The sequence below is a fragment of the Pelodiscus sinensis genome, chromosome 4, assembly GCF_052426305.1.
Source record: "Pelodiscus sinensis isolate ZL-2025 chromosome 4, ASM5242630v1, whole genome shotgun sequence".
Taxonomy (NCBI): domain Eukaryota; kingdom Metazoa; phylum Chordata; order Testudines; family Trionychidae; genus Pelodiscus; species Pelodiscus sinensis.
In genome coordinates, this window is record NC_143055.1 from 13,994,808 (window position 1) to 14,022,052 (window position 27,245).

At 42.3% G+C, this 27,245-nt stretch overlaps 1 protein-coding gene across 1 annotated transcript in view; it reads left to right on the plus strand.

The window, feature by feature from the left end:
* Window positions 1-27,038, plus strand: part of POLR1A (RNA polymerase I subunit A) — a 59,488-nt gene extending 32,450 nt beyond the window's left edge. Inside the window, exons 17-34 of the mRNA XM_006111628.5 lie at window positions 1,640-1,722; window positions 1,808-1,966; window positions 2,419-2,517; window positions 3,918-4,070; window positions 4,341-4,423; window positions 6,002-6,167; window positions 6,697-6,918; window positions 8,718-8,932; window positions 10,747-10,914; window positions 11,447-11,582; window positions 12,688-12,845; window positions 14,907-15,036; window positions 15,863-15,979; window positions 16,835-17,092; window positions 17,926-18,126; window positions 18,907-19,024; window positions 19,879-20,043; window positions 25,993-27,038. Coding sequence (XP_006111690.3) covers window positions 1,640-1,722; window positions 1,808-1,966; window positions 2,419-2,517; window positions 3,918-4,070; window positions 4,341-4,423; window positions 6,002-6,167; window positions 6,697-6,918; window positions 8,718-8,932; window positions 10,747-10,914; window positions 11,447-11,582; window positions 12,688-12,845; window positions 14,907-15,036; window positions 15,863-15,979; window positions 16,835-17,092; window positions 17,926-18,126; window positions 18,907-19,024; window positions 19,879-20,043; window positions 25,993-26,093 — 2,732 coding nt within the window. The 3' untranslated portion in view covers window positions 26,094-27,038. The remainder of the gene's footprint in view (window positions 1-1,639; window positions 1,723-1,807; window positions 1,967-2,418; window positions 2,518-3,917; window positions 4,071-4,340; window positions 4,424-6,001; window positions 6,168-6,696; window positions 6,919-8,717; window positions 8,933-10,746; window positions 10,915-11,446; window positions 11,583-12,687; window positions 12,846-14,906; window positions 15,037-15,862; window positions 15,980-16,834; window positions 17,093-17,925; window positions 18,127-18,906; window positions 19,025-19,878; window positions 20,044-25,992) is intronic.
* Window positions 27,039-27,245: the final 207 nt, after the last annotated feature.

Here is a 27,245-nt window from a genome sequence, read left to right on the forward strand (position 1 = left end):
GTTGTCTTGCTTTTGGCTGTTAATCTTCCTTGGATTCTTATTTTACATGGGGGGCTCTGGCCTTCTGTTTCATGGGACTCAAGGCTCCAAGCAGCCCTGCTTAATGGATCCCTGAAACAGCTTGTGGTACCCATTAAGTAATGGAGCCCTGGTCGAGAACTGCTGCTGTGCCTTTCAGAGCTGTAATGGAAACCATAATTCCCGAATCTTTGCTGCTGTCGGTGCATATCTGTAAAATCCATTGGCAGAGTGTCTCGTTCCCTCAATAGCTGACCCATGTTGGGGATAAACTTACTGTTGCATTCACTTACTCTGCTAGATCAAGTGGCAGAGATCTCTCTGCTGGATCTTAAGTTTTCAAACCTGCTGATGGCTGATGTTGGTATCAATCAATCCACGTGATGGAATTCATTTTTTTTTTCACATTCCTCATCAATCCTAGGAAATTACACTAGGTTCCCTGTGCAACCTTAATTTGGCCTTCTTGTGCATGTGTATTATGAAATCAGCTTTCTTTCTCTCCTCCCAAAAAAATCTCTGTCTCATTCAGAGCACAGGCTGGACTTGCCCTGAGCTTGAATCAAGGTTGGATAGTAAAGAGAATGTTGTCTCTAGAGTTCTTGCTGCAGAAGTTAAAAGGTGCATAGGGAGACTTCAGGAAGGGGAAAACAGTAGTCTCATGGCCGAGGCAATTGGATGCTTTCCGTGAGAACTGAACCCTACCTCCACCACAGAGATCCTGGTTGATGCTGGGGAAGTCACTTGTATCAGACGTCAGAGATTTCTGGGTTCTTAACAGGAGACCCTTGGTCTGATTTGCAGAAATGCTGATCACAACTGCAACATGAAGTGAGTGGGAGCTGAGGTTTGCACATAATTGAAGTGCTATATAATGCTAAGTAACCTAAAAAACCAGGTCCTCTGTCTCAAACTGGGCACTGAAAACATACAGGTACTTCTGACCTTTAACTTCTCTGTGCTTTTGTACTTGTAAAATGGAGATGCTAATACCCACTCATCTCTGAGTATTGTGTAAGTAAATTCACTTTTATTGTCAAAGTGTTCAGATATTCTGGTGTTGAGTGACCTAGAAAATCCCAGGAGGAAATGAATAATTCTCTTGTCAGAGCAGGGTTTTAATAGTGTGCAGTATGTAGGGTATACATTGAGAAATTAGAAGAAAATATTGACTAGCTCCTCATTATGAGTAAGCATCCTCCATTTTGCTCTCGCTGTTCTTTACACAGGACCCTTCTCTCACAGAATGTGATCATGTTTTTTAAAATCAATGATACTGCACACGCACAAGGGGACTGAATTAAGGTTGCATAGGCAGCCATTTTTAATGCTTGATTTTGCAGTCTTACTTTTTTTTTAATAGACCTTTTGTATGTGTGGTTTTGTTTAAGATTTTATATATAGCATATATAACTTGCCCACCCAAAAAAGGTCCCCAGTATTTTTTCTTCGTGTAGCAATTAAAATGCAGTAAGTCTGATTCAAGTTATGTTGCTTTATGTTTGTGATAAATCCCTCTTTATCGCTACCTTGACCCTCAAATATGCCAGTAGCAGTCAAGCACATAAATCCAAGCTGTCAGAGTTTACATTCAGACCATTACATTCTTCCATTGTTGCAGGAGTTGAAGATATTTTGGTCAAACCCCAAGCAGACCGGAGAAGACACCAAATAATCAAAGAGTCCACCCGTTGTGGAACCAAGGTAAGCACATCTTGGAGCAGGGTTTTAGTCCTGGCTTTCTGCAGTTACATCTGCTTTGGCACCTAAGAGACTTTTTTACTTTCAGGCTGTGAGAGCTGCATTTAACATGCCAGAAACGGCATCATGTGAAGAGGTCCAAGGGAAATGGCAGGATGCCCATCTCCACAAAGACCAGAGGGATTTTAATATGGTTGATATGAAATTCAAGGAGGAAGTAAACAATTACAGCAATGAGATTAACAAGGTTGGCATTCAGAAGCATCCATATGCACTAAGTTATTTGGAGATTTTTTTCTTCTGATGTTGATTTAATGCTGAGGAAAGGTGCCTAATTATCCTTTGTCCACAGAATGGGCCTTTCCACACTGCCCTGCTAGTGTTGTTGTTATTAATATTATTATTATTTTTTTTTTTAAAGGAAGATGACCTCTGAGAATAAGAAGCTAGTTTAACCTTTAAGACCCTTTTAATGTTTACTTGATGTCAGATCCTAGCATCAAGGCTGCCAGCTGCAGTGGTACTTCTGGCAAGAGTAAAATTTTTATGGAAAACAAGAATGTTTCCTGTAACTACAGACGTCCGTTTGATTACCCAGATTTCACATTTTTTTCTTACTGCCAACAGAAATTCCTGTGATTTAATTAGAAATGTGAACTTGACTCTTTTTGGTATCTTTCTTTCAAAAATTGTTTTTAGGCATGCATGCCCCTTGGTCTCCACAGGAGCTTCCCTGAGAACAACTTGCAGTTAATGGTGCAGTCAGGAGCCAAAGGATCGACTGTAAATACTATGCAGGTATTCAAGTAATTATTTTTATAATACTCACTGTTTTGTGTACATGGTTTGTTCTACAAATATAGTTTATCAAGAGGCTATTTTAGAATGGCTTATGTATTCTGTAGCAAAATAAGGGATTTATTCTTAACTTTGAGCTGGGAGGGCACAATTTTGGCATGAGTAATTTTTAGGGGAAATATCATGAATCAAAGATCTCAACGATGCAAAGGACAGGGAGGGACGAGTCTTTTCAATTTGACCACATTTCACCTTTGCATCAGTTCTTAAAATAGCAAGATTTGCAACAAAAAACATAACTCCTTAGTAGATGATGAAATAATGAAGAATATCAAAACAAACCTCAGTTCTAGCTGGGAATTGTTTTGTATTTCACAATGGAACTTTGTACTTCAGGGTAAAGCTTGTCTATGTAGGAGATGGAGCTTTCTCAGGGAAATGAACTTCCACAGGAACTAAGGGTCATCACAGCTTTCCACTTCTCCCTTTGGAGGATAATGGCCAAGAAAATGAACCACCATGACAGCCATGTTGCTTAATCGAGTCAACAACAGGATGCAGTTATGAAAAAAGCTAATATTCGGGGGTGTATAGGCAGGAGTGACATGTAGGAGATTTTTGTCTTTCTGTGTTTCGCACTGGTGAGGTTTTAGCTGATATACCTGGGCAGTGCATGTTAGGAAAAATATGGACAAATTGGAGCATGTACAGAAAAGAGCAATAAAAATTGATAGGAGGTTTAGAAACCCTGACCTATGCATAAAGGTTAGGAAAAAAAGTCTTGGTGGAAAAAAGAGTGGGGATGGATTTGATAGGCTTTCACATACATGAAGCATTGTTATAAAAAAGACCGATTACTTGATCTGTGTCTACTGACACTGACAAGAAGTGTTTAATGTAGGAGATTTAGGTTAGTTGGTAAGATAAATTGAGAGTATTGATAATTGACACTCTGAAATCAGTTTCCATGGGAGGTTGTGGAATCCCAGTCACTAGAAGTTTTAAAGAACTATTTGGACAAACACCTGTCAGGGATGGTCTAGGTTTATTTGGGCCTGCCTCAGCACAGGGGGTTTGGACTTAATGACTTCTCAAGATCCTTTCTAGCCTCCCATCTAAGTGATTCTATGAATTGTTCAGGATAATCTTAGGGGTCGTAAATAGTAATGTGACGAAATTGAGCAAAGGAAAGCCTTACAAGGAAAGGGCTGGACAGAGAGAACTGGGCTTCACTTTATCTTAACAGTGCTTATTTCCTATGATGTATAACTTTTTTCCCAGGAGGGAAAAGGTGTTGCACTTATGTGAACCAAGAGTGTAAGACAGAAAAATTAGCTTTTTACCATTAACAGTTTTGCATGTCATTCTTTTTCTTTTCTGCTTGTATCTTTCCAATGTAGATTTCGTGCTTGCTGGGCCAGATTGAGTTGGAAGGTCGAAGGCCACCTCTGATGGCATCTGGCAAATCATTGCCTTGTTTCCAGCCTTATGATTTTTCCCCTAAATCAGGGGGATTTGTGACAGGCAGATTTCTCACAGGCATCAGACCATCTGTAAGTATTCTGCTTAGACACCTGTTTCTCTTTTCCTCTTTCATGCCTTACTTGTAAGGTGACTGACTTAACTCCAGACACTAAAGTGCAGAGTGTACTTCTAAAAATCCAGATAAAAATAGGCCTTCTCCAACACTGTTGAAATACTGCTCTTGAGGACTAGATCATGCTCTACCTTAACACTTTTCTCTGGCAGCATGAAGCTGTTTGGTGGTTTTTTTTTTTTTTTTTTTTTTTTTTTCCCTCATGAAAATTGTGCTTGTATCTTAGGATTTCTTCTTTCACTGCATGGCTGGCAGGGAAGGTCTGGTGGATACAGCTGTCAAAACCAGCCGATCTGGATACCTTCAAAGGTAAGAGATGTTCCTTGGAAACTTTTTGACATTTTAAATATTTCAGAAAAGAAACTTTTAAACTTAGGCAATAGATGTGGATCATCGAGTCCAATTGTACAGCATCTGGTGGGTTCGTAAAGCATAGTTTCACCATGTAGGCTTTTGAGCTAAGAAAAATAAATGTTCTCTTTCTGAGGGCTGAGGTCTGTCATGAAGCACGCCCTCTATCAGTGGGTCCGTTAACCCCACAAACCCAATCCCATGGTTCAGTACCCCTTATTCAGGGGAATTATGGCCCATAGGTCTAGTCCAAAAGTTCAGTTTCCCTTTTCTAGGGGAAATATGGTCCCCAACCCTAGTCCAAAAGTTCAGTGCCCCTTTTCCAGAGGTAATATGGCCCACAGGCCTAGTCCAAAAGTTCAGTGGCCTAGAGGTCTGAGTAGCAGGTTTGCTCTCCCCGGCTGTTGGAGAGCCTACCACCAGTTGGGGTGAGTGTAGGTGGATTGGGGCCCTCCCACTCCGCTGCGTCCTGATCCAGGGTAGTTTGCCCGCAACACGCTGAGCTCCCGGGAAGGTATTCCTCCACTCTGGGCCACTTCCTACTGTCTCTGGTGGGGTTCAGTCCCTGGATTGCGGCACGGTGTACCTGGACCTTGCGGCTGTCTCCTGGTCATGGGGTAGTCTGTTGGGTCGCGGCGGTGGCAGCAGCTGTGATGGGGTCTGCAGCTCCAGAGAGGGCTGTGGCTGGGACGGCTGCTCAGTTTGTTCCTCTGGTGGCAGCTGTGGCTGGGTCTGCTGCAGGGTTGCTGCTTGGAGAATGGCTGCGCCACCAGGCTGGCTCAGGAGTTCCAGCCTGAACTCCCTCCCTGCTTGCCGTTTCCCCTGAATGAGGTGTACCTGGGCCTTTTATTCAGTCCCCACACCGGGAGCATGCCCAGTTGGCTGAAAGGGGCAGGGCTTCCTCCACCCTTAGGCCTTTTACCCCACTCTCTCTAGTGTGGGGTATAGCCACCCCATTACAAGGTCCAATGGGTCTTTTTCATGTCTAACCTCTCTGATTTGTATTGATACTGGCTTCTTATCTGTACTAGGAAAAGCAAGTTCTTGGAAAGAAAATAAGGAGATCAGAGTTCAGTGTCAGTGTTCTTGGCCAAACAGCTTTAGTCTATACTCAGGCAAAACTCATAAGGACTTCAGAATAGGTTCTATTTCCAGTATCGTGAATTTTTGGCAAAAGTGACATAATGCAAAATACCCCTTTATATATTCAGTGGCCCATCTGGAATGTTTTGGTCTCAATCCTACTCCTATTGAATGTGTGTCCATAGCGCTTAAAGTAGCTGTTAAGCAGAGGGGTTAAGGATCAAAATGGGCATAAAGTAAACTACACTTTTGCTCATTGAGGGGGTTCTTCCCATTCATGGCCAAAGTAAATAGGAGGGGATGTCACAACTGTGCAGTGGCTGCATGAGATTTCAGCCTCCTGATCGCCCCTAAAACTTACTTGAAACATCCTGACTAGAGTAATAATCCAGGTTAAAAATTTCTCACAACCTACTTGTTCCTTTGCTTTTAACAACACTTGTTTTCTTGCAGGTGTATCATAAAGCACTTGGAAGGGCTGGTAGTTCAGTATGACCTGAGTGTGAGGGACAGCGATGGCAGCGTGGTGCAGTTTCTTTATGGTGAAGATGGGCTAGATGTTCCCAGGACCCAGTTCCTGCAACCCAAGCAGTTTCCCTTCATTGCAGAGAACTATGAGGTAGAACACTCTGATCTTCAACTCACATTGGGGAGGAGAAAGACATATGCACACAGCGAGCATCTGGTAGATCTGTGAGCTTTACAGTGGCAGAATGGCTTTTATGGCATTGTCTGAAAGTGCATCTCTTACACAGTATTTTATGTCCCCGATTCCTTTAGATTGTAAAAGTGTCTCATTAGAATAAGGAACAACAGAGCTGAGCTTGGTTCTCAGTGGTGCCTCAGGGTCACTCATACCTGTACTCTCTCCTCTACTCCAACCTCTACGAATCCAACCAAGGTTGTGCAGCATTACCATGGCCAAATATCTTCCTTGATATTGTCATGGCAACCTTAATTATTATGGAGTGATAATGGTCATATGAAACAAGATTAGTTTTACAAGTCAGCTTTGTTGGAAAATAATAGACAGCATTACAAGAACTGAAGATTGAGGGCCATTGTCTGTTTCAGTTGTAATGAATGTAGGATAAGAAACTGTCATACAGAAAACTAGAAGACTCTGTGCTTTGGATCTCTCTTTCTAGGTGATACAGAAGTCTAAACACATAGATGAAGTTTTATCCAAGATAGATTCTCAGCAAGCAAATCAGCACTTCAGCGCTATCAAAAAGTGGCAAGCTAAGCACCAAGTTTCTTTGCCAAGAGAAGGAGCTTTTCTGCTTTATTCTCAGAAAAAAATGGCTAGAGTGAGGGAACAGACCTTAGGAGGGGAAATCACAAATGGCAGAGACCCTGCAACTCTACAGGTAATTCAAAGAGCAAATGAACTGATTATGATTAAACACTTTAGTACAGGATTTGGGACGAAAAGGGCAAGGAGAAACTGCTCCCATGTTACTTCTATATCATATCTTGTATCCCAAAGTGCTGTCTGAGCTATGAGATGGAGCCAGCTTTGAGGTGGAATGTGCCATCCTGGTAAATGTATACTGCTTGATGGTGGGCCGAGGGCTAAAACATGAGGTAGGCCCTGGGATCTTGAACATCCCCACAGAGTAGTCTTCTTTGACAGACTGATGCATAGCAAATTAGGTGAAAGCCTAATTTAATTGGGGAGGGTAAAAGGCTGAATCAGCCGTGCCTACTATTTCAAATAGTATAACTATTCAAAATCTTATACTTCAGAGTGCTTACCTGTACCATGTAGCTTCTTATTAATAAAGCAAACATGCAGATAAATGGTGTAAACAGGTGCAAGTCCAATGATTTCAGTGTGGTTGTGTTTACCTATAACAAGTCTGAATTTCCAATATGTGTAGGTTCATTTTGCACAGGAGCTTAATTTTACTTTGTGCTCCTAAAGCTTCATTTTTTTTAAAGCCAGAAGGAACCACTATGATCATGTGGTCTGACTTTCTGTACAACAAAGGCCGGAGAACTTCACCAAAATAATTCCTGTTTGAACTAGAATAGATATCTTAGAAAAGTATCAAATCTTGATTTAAAAATTGCCAGTGATGGAGAAATCACCACAATTTTTGGTAAATTGTTTCTATGGTTAATTCTTCACTGTAAAATGTGAAGCTTCTAATTCTGGTAACTCAGCTGAAATTTTTATAAATAGTGTCACTGATCTGATTTACACATTTGTGATGTGATTACAGGTCCACTAACTTTCAGTGCAAAGCAGATACATGGAATATGAAACTGAATTTTTTTACCATGGACCCTATTCATCTCTGAGCTAAGCCCTGGAAGACAAGGGAGTTACATGAGAAATTAATTTGACCCCATTGTGTATATCAAATGCTCTTGTTTGGTGTTAGCTTGTGTTTTGTTTTAATTTTTAAAAAGTTGATTTTTTTCCCCCCCCCTTTAAATAAAAAAGAAAAAAGAAATATAGGCCGAGACGGTACAATCATCTTGTTTTGCCCTGTCAGTGTTGATAAGGTTCAAGTTAAATGGAAAATGTCCATTTAGTACCTGTTGGGTAGAGCCTTGGCTGGTGTAAACAGTATAGCTCCACTGATTTGCCACATTTACTTTAGGTGAGGAGCTGAGGAAAGTGGCGGTTGTATTTCAAAAGGTGTCACCTTTTTGTCTGAGGAAATATTGCACCAGCTCCCCATATAATAGGAGTCCTTATTCTGCTACAAGTGCAATTTTTCAGATGAGACTTACAACAGAGATATTCAAGATTGTATATCACTGCTGATAAAAGTAGGTGTGTTAACTCCAGTGTCTTGCACAATTCATTCCATCCTGTCTGCAGAACATCTTCCCACCCACTTTCAGTTGTAATTGGAAAAGGTATTTTTCACTTTATACTAAACAGGTGCATAGTGTTACTGTATACTGTTGAACTACCTGACTGTCAGACATGGCAGCATTTCAGTAGTGAGTGAAATTACCATTGCACACTGCTGGTATAGCCACTTTAAATTGGCTAAGTGTTTTGGATCTGATAATAGGAACATAAACGTGTCTCATGAGACCCCTGATATTCTCTTACTGGCACACTGGTCATTTTTTTTTCCTTTCTCTGTTGCTCGCTGTAATGCTGCATGGGTAAACTGTGGCTCATTTTGCAATTGTCTCTTTTCAGTTACAGAAGATGTGGTGTGAATTGGATGAGAAGAGCCAGAGAAAATATCTGAAGAGGACATCTAAGTGTCCTGACCCCAGCCTGGCCGTCTGGCGTCCAGATGTTTATTTTGCATCTGTTTCGGAAACATTTGAAAGTGAAGTAGAGAATTACATCAGTGAATGGAATGCTCAGAACAGCAGCAACTATATAAGATCAGAGCTTTCTTGTGATAGGTAATAACTGTTAGATATTTACATAGTGCATCTTTCCTCTTCCTCCTCCCCTTTTCCTCTCCAGGATCCAGGACAGCAGTGATAGTCTTGACCATCTGGTGGCTCTGTCTTGACCTTTGTGAAATGAGTTAGTGAGTCTGTCTAGTTTCTAGGAGACCAGTGTGCCCATGGCCATAGCTGGTACCTTTATGTTCAAAAGCTTCAGAGGGGTAGCCGAGTTCATCTCTTCCAGGAAAAACTTAAAAAACAACAAATAGTCTTAGTAGCACCCTAAAGACTAACAAAATATGTAGATGGTATCATGAGCTTTCATGGACACAACCCACTTTTTCAGATGACAGGAGTGTTGGAAGTCCAGATCCAAGAATAAATAAGTGAAGTGAAGGGGAGGAAGGAAAAAAGAGACAGTGAGTAGATAAGCTTCCGTGGGATAGCTGAGTTAGTCTGTAACAGGAAAAACTTAAACAACAAATAGTCTATGACAGCGTTTCTCAACTAGTGGTCTGAGTACCCTTAGGGGTACTTGAGAAAAATGGGGGGTACGTCAACACAACTGAAATTTGGAGAAAACTGAATTTTTGTTTTAAGTTTTACCGTGCTTTATTATTTTTGTACTTTTTATACTTAAAATTTCATCGCCTGCCGGCTACGATTAAGTTGTTTAAACCATGGTAGAAAATGTTGTGTGTCTGAAAACTGTAGGTACTGGGGGTACTTTAACTTTTTCAAAAAAAAAGGGGGGGGGGAGGAGTACTTTACAAAAAAAAAAGTTGAGCAACACTTGTCTAGTAGCACCTTAAAGACTAAATAGTTACATGGGGCTGATAAGAACCATTAGCACCAAATCAGAAGCTCATTTTAACTGCATATCCACTAATGTGATTTATGCCAGCAATGTATATTGGCCAAACTGGACAGTCTCTACAGGAAAGAATTAATGGTCACAAATCAGATATCCGAAAAGGCAATATACAAAAACCTGTTGGAGAATAATTTAGTCTTCCTGGACACTCATTAATGGATCTCCAAATTGCTGTTTTGTTTCAGACCAATTCCACAAGTCAAATACACAGAGAAGGGTTGGAACTTAACTTCATTCACAAGTTTAATTCTTATGCAAATGGTATCAACGGGCTCGCACATTATCTTCTACATCTTAATGACTTAACCAACCAATGAAGGTGCAAATGGTTCTTGATGTCTGTGTAGAGACCTTTCAAAGTTTTGGCCCAAGGGATGGGGCATAGGGGCGGGGCGTCATTTGAGCTCCCCGCCTCAGGTGCCAAAATGTTGTGAGCCGGCCCTGGATCCAAGCTCTTAATTCTGTGTTTAGATCAGTAGACTGTGCCTCTCAAGCTTAGATTATGCCTACACTGCCTAGGGGAGGTGTGATGAAGGCTGGGCAGACTCCTGCTAGCTTTAGCATGCTAAAAACAGCAGCAGGGACATTGTGGCAGTGGCTCAGATTGGCTGTCAGGGTTCAAGCCTGCCCAACGCTGGGTCTGAGCTCTACCAGTGCCACAACATCCATGCTGCTCTTTTTAGCGAGCTACAGTGAGCTGAGCTAACGTGAGTCTGGGAATTGCATTTCCCTGCTGCATGTAGATCTCCCCTTCGAGTTAGATGAACTGGCTTACTGTATGTGGAGTTTAAGTGTTTGCAGACACATGGATATCTGACTCTTCCAAAAGAAACTAGCTGTAAAACAGAAAACAGTTCTCGTAAACAGAGTAGTGCTTCAGTCTCTATCTGGTTGCCACTCTGCACAGTTGTGAGTTAAACCTCAGCGTGCAATCATCTCTTGTTGTCTTCAGATTAAAGAGCTTGCTGCATTTTAAGTGGCAGAGGTCCCTCTGTGATCCAGGAGAGGCTGTGGGTCTCCTTGCTGCTCAGAGCATTGGGGAACCTTCCACACAGATGACTCTGAACACCTTTCACTTTGCCGGCAGAGGTGAAATGAATGTCACATTGGGTATTCCAAGGTAAGAAACTTTTATTCCCTTTGGGCCTGTTGTCCCTCTTGAAGCGTGTAGAGAGTACCCATTAATACTTATTGGAAACAGCATGTATAAACAAAGCATAATAATCTCTCAAGGTAACTGATCACTGGTGTCTGTATGGAAAACATAAGTGTTTAAACATTTTATAGATTGAAAGAAAAACAAATTGGAGATGGAATAGCTATTAATATAATTTTCTATCTAATTTAATGCGATTGAATATCCTTTTTGTTTTATATTTTTAGTCAGTACTGTTTTATTTCACGTCATTTCAGATCTCATCTGGGTGATATTACAGTTGAGAGCTATATTCTGTTTATTCAGTATATATCTGATAATGGGGAACTGAATATCTAATTGAAAAGCAACAAGTGTTACACTAGCCTTAGCTTTTAGATGCACACTGGGTGGTTCCAGAGAGTATTGCATGCTTCCTCATTAAATGAACTATAATTGTATACAATTGTATGGTGCCTTTGTAGCTTAGTTTGAGAGAGAGTATTTTCTCTTAAAGGTTGCGGGAGATCCTGATGATCGCTAGTGATAACATTAAAACTCCAATGATGACTGTTCCTGTGTTTAATACCAAAAAAGCTCACAAGAAGGTGAAAAGGCTTAAGAAACAGTTTACACAAGTGTACTTAGCTGAGGTGAGCCTCTACTTTTTCTTTGCGCATGTTTTGCAGATCCTTGCAGCTTCCCCTTGCCTCAAAAAATAGCTCAACAAAGTAGGTACACTATCAGTCTGCTGTTTAGTAAACCATTGCTTGCTCTAGATTTGCCCTGAAGATGCAAGTTGCAATAGAGTTGGAGGGAGAAAGGCCTAGAATTTGATCTACAGATTTAGAGGTCCTTTTATGACTATTCTTGCCAGCTGAGTTCATTGAATAAATCAGATAATTGGAAAAGAGCTTTGCTAAGTATGTAACTATAGAAATTGAAATGTACTTGAATTTTTAATGAGAGCACCGTCACAGGCTAGAAACTGGCCAAAGAGCCATAAAGAAAGGGTAAGAGTGCATAATGGTATGTTGAGGGGAAGGTTCAGGAATTATCTCCTGAAGTAGCTTGTCTTGGTCTTGCCACCCGCTCATTTTGTTAAACTCTCGAATTGGAGATTTTCATTATCTTTAGCCTTTAGGAAATGAGTTAATCTTAGAGGGTTGCATTGGAGGGACTAGCTAGCTATTCCTCTAGGTTTTTCCCTAAGCTGCTGTGTTAGGAAGGAGGCAAGCAATTGGACGAATGGAGAGATTAGAGTATGGTCTAGCCTGTATTTCCCCCTCTTGACTATTTCCCATGCTCCCCTAACCTCTGCTTCTTCCTCCTCCTGCTTTGGCATCTTTTCCTAAAACTGAAAAAGAGCAGTTGCAAACACAAGCTGCTGCTGTGTGCTGAGAATCTGACACCATCAATGAACAAATGGATGTGAGTCACTAGCTAGAGTCTGTTGGCAAGGTGAGGTGTATATGTGAGAAGCTTTCCTGGCTTCTTAGAGGGTAAGGCAGTTTGGTCAGTGAAGAGGGAAAGGTATATCCAGATGTGCAGTGTTAAGTTTGAGCTGAAAGTGTCAAATCACATCCCCAAAGTTTTTGACAGCTTGCTTACATGCACCTTCTCTCCCATTTAATCAGTGAACTGCTTAAACTTAATGGTTAACCGATTAACTAAACGGGAGACAAGGGATGAAGTTCTGGGAAGTGTATGAAAAGGCCTTGCTTGGAGTTGGCAGAATCTTACTTACTGCTGTTCTAGGTCTTGCAAAAAGTTGAAGTTGAGGAATCTCTATGCATAGAAGGGAAGCTAAGCAAACACCGTCTCTACCAAATCAAATTTTATTTCCTGCCCTATGAATACTATCGGGCGGAGAAATGCCTGAAGCCCAGGGACATCTTACACTTCATGGAAACACGGTGAGTTCACTTCCAAATACCTCCACTGTTCAATGGTCACTCATCCCATCTGTCTAGTCCTGTGGTTCATTCTAGGCTGCGAGATCTCACCAGTGCAGTTTGAGGCTTCAGTTTTGGACACTCATGAAGGTATTTGTGCAATAAATGTCCACACAGCTGTTCACTGGGCCAGTAAATGGATTTAAATGGAGAATGGCAGAAGGTTTCAAAATAATAAACTGTCTAGATCTGCACATGCATCATATGATTAGTTCGGGCCAAATCTTCTTCTACTGTTCTCTACTCACACTACAGATTGTCTTTTGTCATCAGCCACCTCATCTGCATGTGTTCACCTGTACTACAGGCAGGATTGTTGAACAAGGGATTCCATGACTCTTTCTGACCAAATATGAACTTTCCCATGTTGATGACATTTCAAGAGAGGCTGCTTTTCAGTGTTTATTGCCAAATGTGATGTGGCTGAAAGCAGATTGTTTCATTGAGGAGTCTGATCCTTCCCATCAGATCACTGAATTCAAACTTCACATATGCATTAAAAGAAAATTCAAGTTGAACAGTTATTTTGAAAGCTGTTTGGGTTTTGCCTAACAAGGGAGACTTCATCACCAATCCAGCCTTCTTTGTTCTTCCCACTGGCAGTGTTAGTTCAGACTGAGATGATTTTAAAAAAATGCTTGACTACTTTTATTGCTAAAAAAATGTGACTCGGGTAATTAGGGCCCTACCAAATTCATGGTCCATTTGGGTCAATTTCAATGTCATGGGATTTTAAAAATCACAGATTTAATTATTTCAGCTATTGAAATCTGAAATTTCACAGTGTGGTCATTGTAAGGGTCCTGATGCAAAAATGAGTTGTGGGGGCAGGGATTGCAAGATTACAGTGGAGAGGCTTGCCATACTGTGACCCTTACTTCCGTGCTGCTGCTTGCAGCGGCACTGCCTTCAGAGGTGTGCAACTGGACAGTAGGGATGTAAAATCTCGTTGAGTAAATCGGTTAACCGTTAAGTTTAACCAGTTAACTGACAAAATGGGCAGGCGGGGAAATCCCTCTGCCCGCTGTGGCCAGGCTGGAGCAGCCCCTGTGCTGCAGGCAGGGTCTGCTCTAGCCCAGCTGCTTCTGGCCCTGCGCACGGCTGCTGACTCCCAGCTTATGCAGTCTAGGAACCAGCTTGCTCCCATCCCCTAGCTGTCCACCCACTTGGCTGCCGACTCCCAGCCCACATGGACTGGGAGATAGCAGAACAGCCCTCTACCTGGGGGCAGGCCCTGGGTAAGGGGGCTGCTTCTGGGTAATAGGTGTTACTTACAAGGTATCTGGTTACCTGTTCGCATTCCTACTGAAGAGTGGTGACTGCTGGCCAGGACCCCAGCTCTGAAGGCAGAGCTGCCACCAGCAATAGTGCAGAAGTGAAGGTGGCATTTTATTTCATTGCCACCCTTCTTTCTGTGCTGCTGTTGGGGTTCCACCGTCAGAGCTGGGTGCCTGGCCACCAGCCACTGCTGTCCAGATGCCCAGTTCTGAAAGAAGAGCAGAAATCAGGATGGAAATACTGCAACCCCTTTAAATAGCTTTGCATCCCCTCTGCAGCTCTCTTTTGGGTCAGGACCCCCAGTCTGAGCAATGCTGGTCTCCCGTTTGAAATGCACACAGTACAAGGGAAAAGTGCACAATAAACCAGAGGATCCCACTGTCTGTGATGCATTTTTCGTGGCTGAAAATTTGGTAGGGCCTTAGAGACAATAAACCAGCACCACTGAAAACGTGTCTCCTACCTCTTTCGGTTTGATCTTGATGGGTGAACTAATTGTTTATGCTTTGGACATGTGGTTTCATATCAGGACAGGTCAAAGAGACACTACATCATTCTTCAGAAAAAAAAAATGGGAGAGAGGAAAAGCAAAGTAATTTGCCCCACCTTTAAAAGTCTCTTTAAATGGATCAATGAGTGTGTCCTCTGCTTCTGAATTGGCTGGCTTCTTAGCACCTTGCAATGCTTGGAAGGTGATTATGGTACTTCTGAGCTTGGACGTTTTTGCACTGCATTTTCTTTTAGATTCTTTAAAATCTTGCTGGAAATTATTAAAAGGAAGAGCGCAAAGCTGGAATCTTTCAACATGGTCAATACTCGTAAAGCAACTCGAAAGGATCTAGATGGCAGTAGTGGAGAATCCCAAGAAAACCAGGTGTGGGGGGGAGGGGGAAATGTGTTTTGTTTTTTGTTTGGTTTTTTTTAATCCCTTTTATTTTTTTATTTGTTGCATTATCCTTTTAAGGTCAGATTTTTCTAAAGAGATCTAATAGCATCATTAAAATGCTGCTATATATAGAATACTAATGCTTGCCCCATATAGTGCTTATATCATTTAAAGATTATATCTTTGTTTTTGAAGCTCTGTGTATGTAATAATGATTTTCTAAAGATGCCCTTTATGTATATACAAAAAAGTCTTTGTAGACAAAAGTCTGAAAAGCAACTTGGTGACACACACTCCACTCAGAACGACATTCCCAGAGGAGGGCATGGGAATGAATAGCTTAGAATAGTTTAGTACATCTTAATTTGCCAAACTTGCAGTCCCTTAGGATTTACTGAATGAAAATGCCTGGCTGGCTTTAGCTCCAGTGATTGCTTTGTTCTCAGTTCAAGAACTTAAGGGAGCAGCATTTTTCAAAGTATTCTGGGCAGTTCCCGGTTTCATCTGAAGGCTTTGGGTATTGGCTAACCAGGGTGATAGTGGATGTATCATCTACGGAATTTTCTCTTTTGTAGAGCCTGAAAGTATCACCCACTGGGCGTTGCTGCTCCTGTGAAATAGGGTTCAAAGTGTGACTTGATGTACTGAATATTCATCTTCATAAATTGATAAGTCTCAGGTAGAAGGATATGGGGATGTTCAGTTCCAAAGTTTTAGCAGGGTGCTTCTAGTGCAGGGGAATCTTTCAAATGGTTGAACTTTTTCTTGTTTAACCTTGGGCATATCAAATGTAGAACCAGTTTGTGCTTCACAGGCACCGGATGATCATAATGCTGAGGAAGAAGAGGCAGGAAGATTCGTTGACGGTGAAGCAGATGAAGGGGATGCAGATGCTACAGATGCAAAACGGCGAGAGAATCAGGAAGAAGAGGTAATGACATTGGGACCAATTAGAGAGAGGTGCTAAGCACCTGCAGCTGCCGTTGACTTAGCTTGTTCAGATAATTTTGTTAAAGCAAAATGATAGAGAAAAATGGGAAAGAAACTGAAAACTCTCCCTATTTTCTGATCAGCTATATGCTTTGGTAGAAGCAGTGTTTGGTCCGGAACCTCAAAAAATTAAGTATAAACCACTTTATCGATCTGGACACTATCTATCTAGTATTCGTTAGTCTAATTGACTAAAAAATATAGAAATTAGAGATGATAAAGACCAGGTGGATTTTCTAGTCAATCTCCTGCTGATGGAAGATTGATGCTTCTGGGAGTCAAGTTGTGTCTGTTGTATTTCAATCTAAATTTTCTTAATTTCATCCCATTATTTCAATTCATGGCCCTGTTGTAGAATTAAACACATCCTCTTCTTGTGTGTTTATATTATTAACATGTCCCTACTGTATTCTATTATTTAATAAAGGATAGCTATAATTTCATCAGGAAGATGAACTAGTGGAAATTTGTGGCATTCCTTTACAGTCCCTTATAGAAGCATTGCTCTCTCCCTAGGATCCTTGAGGAAACCTCCATGCTTTGCATTATGGTAGTATACATTCTGTGTGTATGTGTGATATGCAGCCTAAAGTTAACAATGCACAGTAAAACTTATGCTGAGAAATCTTGTTATGATTGCAAAGGAGTTGAGACTAAAATGAATAAGCGCCTCTGTCTCTATATGTCAATTTGCCTGTCAGGAAGATCACTTCCACAGTGAGGGGTTTGTGGTTCCTGCAGTGCTCTCCACGTGCATGGGGTCTTGACTGAATTTTAATCATATAATCTCTCTCAGGTGGATTATGAGAGTGAAGAGGAGAACGGTGAAGAAAATGGTGAGGAAAATCCAGAAGAGGAAGAAGGCATGCTGCATGACGATAAACAGACTGAGGATGTTGAAGAAGCGGATCAGCATGAAGATAATTCTCAGACAAACAAAGGAAAAAGACCAAAACTAGAGTATTCAACACAGCTAAGAGTTAGTGCTGTGATGAGCAGTCATCCATCCATAGTCAACTACACATATGACACAGAAAATGAGCTCTGGTGTGAGGTAAGATGGTGATGACTGGAAAACAGCTGCTGCTTTTATGCATGCAGGCACTTGTGTATCTTCAGGCTACAATGCACAGCTACCACAATGCAAAGAATAAATAAATTTCTCTACTAGAGTGCTGCAGCTCTGTCTCACCACTACTATTATTAACATGCAAATATGGTGTCTCTCCAGCTAATGCATGTAAGCCAACACTTCCTGGGTGTTGATTTTTAGCTGCTGGGAGCTGAAAGTATTTTTTCTATTGGCAAGTAACAGGTTTTCATTCTGCCTCGAGGCTTTTATTAACACACACCTGTGTGTGTGTGTGTGTGTGTGTGTGTGTGTGTGTGTGTGTGTGTGTGTGTGTGTGTGTGTGTGCGCGCGCGTGCGCGCACATGTTGGCACGCGTTCATGTTCGTGTTCAGAGTGGAAAAACCTGCATAATCCTCCAAAGCGCATATCCAGCAAAGGGAGGCCCATGTTCGTTGAGGTGTGTAAAATGAGCATGCAGCTTTAAGAAGGTTTAGCTTTACTTGAACTAAGTGGCAGGTAATGGCAGGTAAAGGGATTCTCTAGGTGAGCTGAAATAAAAGTGAAATTGTTCAGAGCTCGTATCAGTAAGGCCTTAGCTGCAGTTTGTCATTGAATAGTCCTGGTGTGGATAGTTTCCTGTTAATACCCATCTGTTGGGAGCTATATCAGGATCTGTCTATTTCTAAATAATTGAGTACTAGGATTAATGTGTGTGTTGTGAATCTCATTCCCCTGAAAAGAAATAACCCAGTGGTTGAGCCTCTACCTTCCCTGCCCTCTCGCTCAGTACAATACTGCTTGTCTTTCTCTTCTAGGTTTCACTGAAGCTTCCTCTGATGAAGGCATACTTTGACCTCTCCTCTATCCTAAAGTCGCTCATGCAGAACACAGTTATCCATGAGACGAAGGGAGTCACGCGGTGCTTTTTAAATGAAAATACCAATAAGAAAGGGGAGAGAGAATTTGTTTTAAACACAGAGGGAATAAACCTCCCGGAGCTATTCAGATATGCTGATGTATGTAACATGTTTATAATCCCTTAGAATTATGTAATTGCTGTATAAGGTTTGAGGGGACTTGCACCTATCTGCCCCACTGATTTTCAGTGAGAACTGGGTACCTTCTGACTCTCTGAAAATCTCCCCCGGCATATTTTAATGCTTGTGCTACTTCTCCCTCAGATGAACCTAGATGTCACTCTTTGATAATTTCAGTTGGACTTTTGTGCAGAGACACAGAGTGTCTTATTAACAGAATAATGACCAAAGAGGCTACACTGTCCTTGCAGCTGTTTCTGAAAGTATTGCTTGAGGGAGAGCTCTCCCATCTTAAATGAATCACAGCAGTTAGAGATGAATAGATCTATTCTGTCACATGGCCCATCTCCTTACAAATGCAGGATTACTGAATGCAGTGTATTCTCCAGTGCTTTGTCTAAGAGTTTCAGATGTCCCAAACATTGTATTTTCCACTGTGTAAAAGACTTTTCCTTAATAGATCTCATTGGGAATTTCATCTGAAAGTGTTATATTTTACTTAATATCCATCCCTTACTCTTCTTGATGTAAATGATAATGAAGTTGTTGACCAGGTGTAAAATGATATGTACATTTTTTTTCTTTAGCTAATGCTGTGTCTTCATCTGACCAATTTGTAATTGATTGTATTGGTGGCCCTCCTTTAGCTGATTTGAGCAAGTGGAGATTTGGAGAAAAATTATCCCAGCTTATCTTGGGGGAGGTGGGAGAGGAACAGTAAATGCAGTAATAACTTGCACCTATCTTTTTTGCCTTCAGCTCTTGGACCTAAACCGACTTTATTCCAATGACATTCATGCAATGGCTAAGACCTATGGAATCGAGGCTGCCCTGAGGGTGATTGAAAAGGAAATTAAAGATGTGTTTGCTGTGTATGGTAAGATACTGTTGTTTGATCAACTGAGTTAGTATTGTGGTTCTTCTGATTTTCATTAAGATGGGAAATTTCACCACTAGAAATAGGTTTGGAAAGTGACCTCTTTGCATTAACTACACCTTCATTAGAGGGAAGACTTTTGGACTGCTAGTCCACAAATACTGCTGCAGTAACTGCTCACTAATCCCCATTTACATTAATGCATGACTTTCTTTATGCTATTTTAGAGCTCTGGGATATTTGTTGGTAGAGGCTGTTAACAGACTTCACCATCATGTTGCACAAATGTCCAAAGCTCCATTGCTGTTATGCGGTTATACATCTGCTGGGATAAAGCCTACATGTGTATGACAATGTGGAACCGTTCCTCAATAAGTGTTTGTTTCACTGCATGGGATTTAGGGGTATCTGCACATGGAGGGAGTGAGCAGAGCTCTGTGCTGTAGTGGCTGGACCAGAAATTATTTAGCCAGCTTTGGGTGAACAGAGATGATGCATATTTATTGCCGTCTTTTAAAAAATAGGTACTGCCCCAAAAGTTTTAGCATACTGTTACAGTATATGGTAAAATTTTGGGTAGCTAAGGCACAATTCTCATTATATACCACCACCACCACCCCCGCATTTCCATTATTTCTTGCAACAAAGGGGAGGTCTGATAGTGTTGCAGAGGACAGTTGATGCCAGTTACTGAAAGGAGAAGTACTACTGCAGCATTAATGACTTCACTGTGTGGTGGTGTGTCCTAGTAATGGAAGTAAAGAGCTTACCCCCCACTGATTAGACTTTAGGGATTTAACCTAATGCTGCTTAGTTTTGTAATGGTCTCGTGTTCCCTTTCTGTGCATTGTCAGGTATTGAGGTAGATCCTCGGCACCTTTCTCTTGTGGCAGATTACATGTGTTTTGAGGGTGTTTACAAACCACTGAATCGGTTTGGAATGCAGTCTAACTCCTCCCCTCTGCAACAGATGACATTTGAAACCAGCTACAAATTTTTGAAGGATGCGACAATGATGGGTAAATAGTTTTTAGTTGATTTATAAGTCTGTGCATTACTGTAGCTACATTTCACATCTGCTTGGTTTCTCTTTATAATTCTTCTCTCTGTTGAGAGCTATTCAACATTTTAAAACTTTTTACAGGCTAAAACATTTGAGTTCCTTGCATGCCAAAAAGTTTGAGGAAAAACTGGGATGCTCTCTTTAATATGGTGCTGTGATAGCTGAAATAAAGAAGACTCCCTCATGGAGGTACTTGTGGAGTCTAACCTTTTTTCAAGTATCAGATAGGGCTAGTCTATAATAACTTGAAGATCTTGTCTTTTTTTTCCCACTGTCTACAGCATTCAAACGCTTCCAGGTCCTTCTCATGTTTGCATTGTAACCTCTGGCGGGGCTGGTCTAACTTTTCTATTCAAATCGATTAAAAATTCCGCCAAAATAATTTTCTGTGTATAGGCACAAGCTAAGGGCGGAGGATCACACCTTAACCCTGAATACACTCGCAAGAGACAGAAGCTCTGGAAAGGTAGCTGAGTTAGTCTGTAACAGGAAAACCTTGAAAAGCATCTTGAAGTGCTGTTAGACTATTGGTTGTTTAAGGTTTTTTTTTTTTTTCAAGAGACAGAAGATAATTTTTAAACTTGAAAGAATGGTGATAATATTTAAAAACTGCACAGTGCTCATGACCATCTGCAAAGGGATAAGTGTAAATACAGGCTTAAATTTAAAAAAGGAGGGGTATGGCACATTGCTTCTTCCCATATTTACATATTTAGTATCCTAGGTAGATTTCGAAATACTAAATGATCTTTGCCAAGTGAATGTTAATCTTAGTTATACAGATAACATCACAAATAAACAAAATATGGAAGCAACAACAAGGCATAAAGGATCAGCAGAAAGTTCTCTAATGTGGTTAAGGGTGAAGAGGTCAAGCTGGAAGTTGTTGGCAGCAGTCAGATGGAAATTGAAATCATAGATGGGATTATGGTGGTATAAATTGAACATTACAACAAATTAGATTTAGTCAGCTGGGTGGTCATCTGTCATTTCTATTGGGCAAAATACATGTAACCTTTTGTCTTTGGGGTGAGGAGTATTGAAAGTGAAAAGTGTAGTAGGTGGTGCTTGGTGTTTCTGATCTCAGCCACAGCTGTGCCAGCAAATAATTTGCTTCTGTTTTTCAGTCAAAAATAAAGCCTCTTTGTTAGCTCATTGCATAAGACAGTCAACTGTTCTAGTTCCTTATGTGATGTTAACAAAGCATATAGTTGTTCTTTGAACAATTGTCTGCATGGATTCCACTTCTGCTGTGCATGTGCCCCAAGCATGCAAATTCAGAATCTTTTGTCCTATCATGCCTAAGTCTCCTTGAGGGCTCCCATCCAAGGGGCTCTCCTGCCACTTACTTAGGTAGCAAGAAGAGTGCTTATCACATCTCTGTACTCTGTGAACTTCTGTGACCTTTCTTGGGCCAATAAGTAGTAGTTTCTCTTGTTATACTTCTGGGGGTTTTTTTTTTTACCCCTTTTTCTAATATGGGACAATCCTCCGTAACAGGATCTAGTGGCTACATCTGCGACAACGTCCCAGGGATTTAAAGCCGCCCCTCCTGTGATGCAGCTTTTCTGCTCAGTGATGGGTGCTTTTGTGCCATTTTTGCCTCAGAAAGGAGCATGTTGATGTTGGATGCTCAGTCTGTTACTCTTTCTCCACTCAATGGGAGCCTCTTCAGAACTTGAGACATAAGGACCTACGAATCCTGAACCGGGCTCTTCAGCTAGTGCTTCTCTGCACTGTGGCTGTACTCCCGTCTTCTGGGCTTTCTCACTCTTTGAAGAGATCAAAGACCAGTAGGCCCAGCAAAAAGCTAAAACCTCTTCCACTCAGCCTTCAGAAAGTGGTAGGAAAGAAGAATGAGCGCAGGTATAGGTCACCCTCTCAGGTACTACTGAAGCAAAAACTACACTAGGTCATTGTCGCTTCATGCAACTCTACCAAAAGCCAGTCACAGCCCACATCAGGTGCTCTGATGCCAAACCCACTGTTCTGCCTGAATCTATAGCACACACTTCTCCCAAGACCAGTCTTTCAGTCCTGATATTGACATACTTGGTGTTGAGTAGGTGGGTGCCCATACTCCAGTGCCTAGCTCTACGGACGGATGCTTTTCAAGTGATCTTGCCAGGACTGTGCAACCAGTCTCATCCTTGCCCTCCTCTTCTGCTTCCATGCTGATTAGTAACACTACAAAGATATAGATGAGCGCTCTGGCTCAGGTTGTGGGGTCAGGGGTTCAAGTTCACCATAGGCCAAGATTGGGTAGTTTCTCCTTCAGAGGAAGACTTCATCCTATCCTTTGAATATAATTGAGAGATGTCCCCATTCACCTCCATTCTCGCTTTTATGAGCCTTCTTGGCCTGCTGGAGAATCCAGGAATCACCCTGACAAATACCGACTCTAGGGATTGCGTGGAGGACAGTGAACCACACACCACTTCACATGACCCACAACTGCTTAATCCTACAGTATATAGTCTTGATATGGGAAAATCCTCCTCTACATCCCAACACTGCATAACCTTGTAGGCTCACTCAGTGAGTTGGTGGTACGACCCCCACCAGCTACTGTAAGAAACATGACTGGAGAAACACCTGCAGAAAATGGTAGGGAAGCTGAGTCTAGCAGCAATATCCTTTTTCTCACCAGATGAGATTAATAGTCCCTTCTGCTCCTACCCAGCTGGATGATGTAAATTCTTACAGTACATTTTACATCTGTGGTCACCAACAGGTCGATGGTCGATCGCGAGGCGTCCTGTCCGCCCCACCTCCATTTCCCTCCCACGCCCAAGAAGCCCCACTACCTACCTCAAGTGAAAATGGAGGTAGTGTCAGCTTCCCGGGGATGGACAGAAGTCCTGCAGCTTAGCGCCACTTCCAGCGATTCCGGAAGTGCAGTGGCTGCTCTGCCGGGTGTACTGCAGGAGGGAGCATTGGCTCCCTGCACCGCACAGGAGGAGTGAGTCAGCCCTGGGCGGGGTTTCCCTGCATGTGCGGGGGGGGGGGGCAGCCCCAGTGCAGACGTGTGCAGGGTTTTCCTGCACCGGGAGAGTGAGTTGGGCCCCGAGGAGGCATGCGCTGGCTTCCCGTGAGGGCAGCGGGGAGAATCCTGGGAGGAGGCAGATGCAGAGGACTCTCTGCCTCCACTCCTCCTCCTCCCCCCCCCCACTCGCCCTGTCCCCATTCCCCTGTCCCAAGCCACAGAACTTTGTCCCCACTGGCACCCTGTCCCCTGCCAAAGCACCCACTAGCACCCATCCCCAGTTCTATGTCCCATGTTCCCACCAACACAGTTGGGGCCACATTAATGAAGCTTGATGGAGGCGGGTTTTTTTGCATCTCACTTGTGTGGCCCCAACTGACTTTTCTTGGGTCAGTGACCCCTGACTCAAGACAGGTTCCCTGCCCTTCTCAGAAATAAAGACAATGCAGAAACTTTTTGTTTGACACAGTATTTTATTTTAAAATGAAGCCTTGCCAACAAACCCCAAATTGGTGCTAAGAACCTATCTGGCCACAGCATCATCATACTCCTGCGCTCCCCTTTTCCCCAGACCCTACATGGGAGCCTAACATACACTGGAACCCCCTGCCCTGAGCCCCTCACATACCCCAACCCAAATTCCTGAACCATCACATCCAGAAGTCTGTGGCTTGCTTAATACCCTAACGCTACATCTGACCCCAATACTGCTCGGCCTGGCACCCTTTCCCCGAGCCAGTGTCCCCTTATCCACCTTCTCCTGCATCCAGATTTCCTCCCAGAGCTTGCACCTCTTACCACCTCCAAATCCCTCATTCCCATCCCAGAGCCTACACATCTTGTCTCAACCCAGCAAGGTAATGGCTAGACTGCAGGAGTTTTTCAGGATTCCGGAGATATCCCAGAAAAACTCTTCTGCATCCACGGATACATTTGTTCTTCCACTTCTTTTAGTGGAAGAGCAAACATGATCCTTCAGTCACCTCTATATTCCATTTTCCACAATGAATAAGGGGCCACATTTTAAGCATTTCCGAAAAAGGGCGCCAGTGTAGACGTAGCCCAGGTGTATAGCTAGTCCACCTTACTCCATGTACCTTGGGGTGACTCACCCTAGGTTTCCAATTATCATTTAAATCAGGACTATGTAGCACTTTAAAGACTAACAAGACTATCAGTTGATTCAAACCCTAGCTTTCTTCCTCAAGCTTTCAGGGAAATGGAAACTGCATAGCCTTGATGTCACCAGGGCTCTTTTATACTTCCTGGGCAGGATGCGACCCTGGAGGTGCTCCCGTAGGCTGTAGCATTTGCAGAAAAGATTACAGGTCAGGTTGTATCCATCCAGTGGACTTCTAACTGCACTAAATCCTGTTATGAAGTATAGATCCATCTGTGCTGATTAGCAGCTCATTCTCCCAGGGCTCAAGCAGTCTCTGAGCCTTCTCTAAGAAACGTGACTATTCCAGAAATTTTGCAGAGCCGCTGCAGGGAGATCCATCCACACTTTGGCACAGCACTGTTCCCTAGTTCAGGCTCCAAGCTCTGATGCCTGCTTTGGAAAAGCAGCACTGTAATCCTTGTTTAAATAGGCCTCCTAGCACCCGCCTCCTGACTATGAGGTCCCTTCTTTGTAGTCACCCAAAGTGGAATCCATTGTGGACAGTCACTCAGGAAAAAATTGTTACTTGCTATTCAGTAACTGTGGTTCTCCAAGAAGTGTGGCCCACCTGGCTTCCAGGATCACCCACTTTTCCTTCAAGTCCATGGAGTCCTGTTCCACCTGGACTCTTTGGAGAAGGAAATGAGGGAGTGTTGGGCCCACTTTGCTGTATATGGCTGATGGTCTGGGTGTGCATTTGTGGGGAGAGCATCCACAGTGTAGGTGTGCCATTAAGGATGTTGCTGGCCAAAAAAAATTAATCTTGTGCACATGAGAAGTGGAATCTGTATAGACAACGTACCTCGAAGAACCAGAATTACCGTATGCTAAATAACTGTGCATCTTTGTGAATGGCAGTGAATGTTGACATGGTAACATTTTAGCTAAACATTTAGTATGAATGAAGAACAGCATAGTTGCTCATAACACCAGAAAATTCAATACGAAACACACATCATAGCCAGGAGAATTTTGCAGTGTGTGTAACACTATTAATTACTTCTGTAAATAGCACAGAATTACAAGAATTCATGGAATGCGTCTACAGTGAAAATAATTTTAGTTCCCTTCAAATCTAGCCAAAAAGCACCAAAACTAGCCTTTATAGGCAAAAGCTAGTAATAAAAATGATGATTATTTTTGTCTGGGTATATACTTCTTTAAACACAGACACCACCCCCATCCCTGAAGTGTTTTACCCTGAAGTACTGTGTTTTCCTTTAGAACTCTGCATGCATTGCCTTTTCATGTCACTTAATAAAAGGAGCTATCTTAAATTGGTTCAGAAAGCAGGACCTGATTCTTTTCTCTTTTTACCAATATAGAATAACCCTATTGAAGTCAGAAGAGGTACGCTAGGCCAGGTTTACACTAGGGGTAGCTGGAGTCAACATACTTAGTTTGAGTTACCACAGAGTTTTCGCTGGGGGAGGGGAGTGGTTGTTCGTGTCATTCTGGTGGAGTGCCAGCATTGATGGGATCACAATCAGTGGTTGATTTAGGTGTCTTTTACTAGCAGCACTGATCTCCTGGTAAGTGTAGACAAGGCCTAGTATAAAACTACTGTGAGAAAAGAATCAGGTCCACATTTTCCACAGAGATTACTTGAATCCAAACAGCAGGTGGCAGCATGTATCAGAGACAGCAGATCTAACTGTGTAAACAAAATAAATAAGTGGATCACTTTTATTTTTGTAACCTGTGAAAGACCTTTGGAAATGGCTTTAATCTGATTTTTGTTGACCTCTTTGACTTAGGTGCCCACGATGAGCTGAGATCTCCTTCTGCATGCCTGGTGGTAGGAAAAGTTGTCAGAGGAGGGACTGGTTTGTTTGACCTCAAGCAACCCCTTACGTAACATTTTGCCTGTATTTAAAAAGTGGCGTGGCTATCACGAGAGCTGTACATGCACTGCAGTTGTCTGTAGGCCTTTTCTGAATGCCAAAACCAATGAATGTTTGTGCAAGTCCGTTAATGATATCTTCAAGTTGTTGAGGGATTCAGTAGATCTCCAGTTTTTCCTCTTCATTGCCAATGGACTAAGTGGTGTACCTCAACTTAAGCATTTTTTGGGAATGTTCATGCATAAAATCTCTCCTCTGGCCCAGTACTTCTTTCTCTCCCTTCACCCACATTCAATAGTCATCAAAATGAAACTATGGGTTTACACTAGAGCGAGATGAACAAAGCTGTGTGCGTACAATTCAAAGAGGAAAGTCTGCTCACATATCTGAGGGGTTTGGTAATCCCAGCCTATCTGGATAGGCCTCAGGCGTCACTTGGCTCTGTCACATAATATCTCTACCTAATCTTATTTTAAATAGCTCTAGGATAAGCTCACAAGGCCTGAGGAACAGGGTGTTGACAGGAATGAAACTTGTGAGCTGGAGGCAAGTCTTGTTCTTTTATTGTATTTATTTGAGCTATACTGGTAAGGATTTTTAAAGAATGATCGTGCACCGAATGTCTCTGCTCCAGTCATTCAGAAGAGTGAGTCTGGACAATTAACGGGCCCTCTGGCCAGGACTGTGATTTGAATGCTGTGTTTTCACGAGTTCTTTTAGACGGTTCTAAGATCTGTGCTTGCCCTAAATAGAGCGGCCCTCAGTGCAATGCTGTTTCTTCTCTTTCGTTGAGATTTCTTTCTAGAGCAGCTGGAGCAAAATGAACTGCTGTGAATTTGGCTGCACAAAGCAAGCATGTAACCATATTGTAAAGCAGAGTTTAAACTTCTATTTTTGGTGAACATTATCCTGTGTAAAGGGAGGTTCTGCAATAAAGAACATCTGATGTTGGAAAAACACCTTTGTGTAGTTTCTCTGTGCTGTGGAAGCTCTCACATCAGTATGCAGGATCTTTTACTTCCTAACAAGTGCACAGACTATGTGGTGCTGAGACCCATGTTAGCCACTTACCAGGAATCAAATGAGGCTCGGACTATGCTACAGAGTTAGGCTGATGTAAACTGCTGTCTGTCAATCTAATTATGCCAGTGTATGAGCTACAGCCT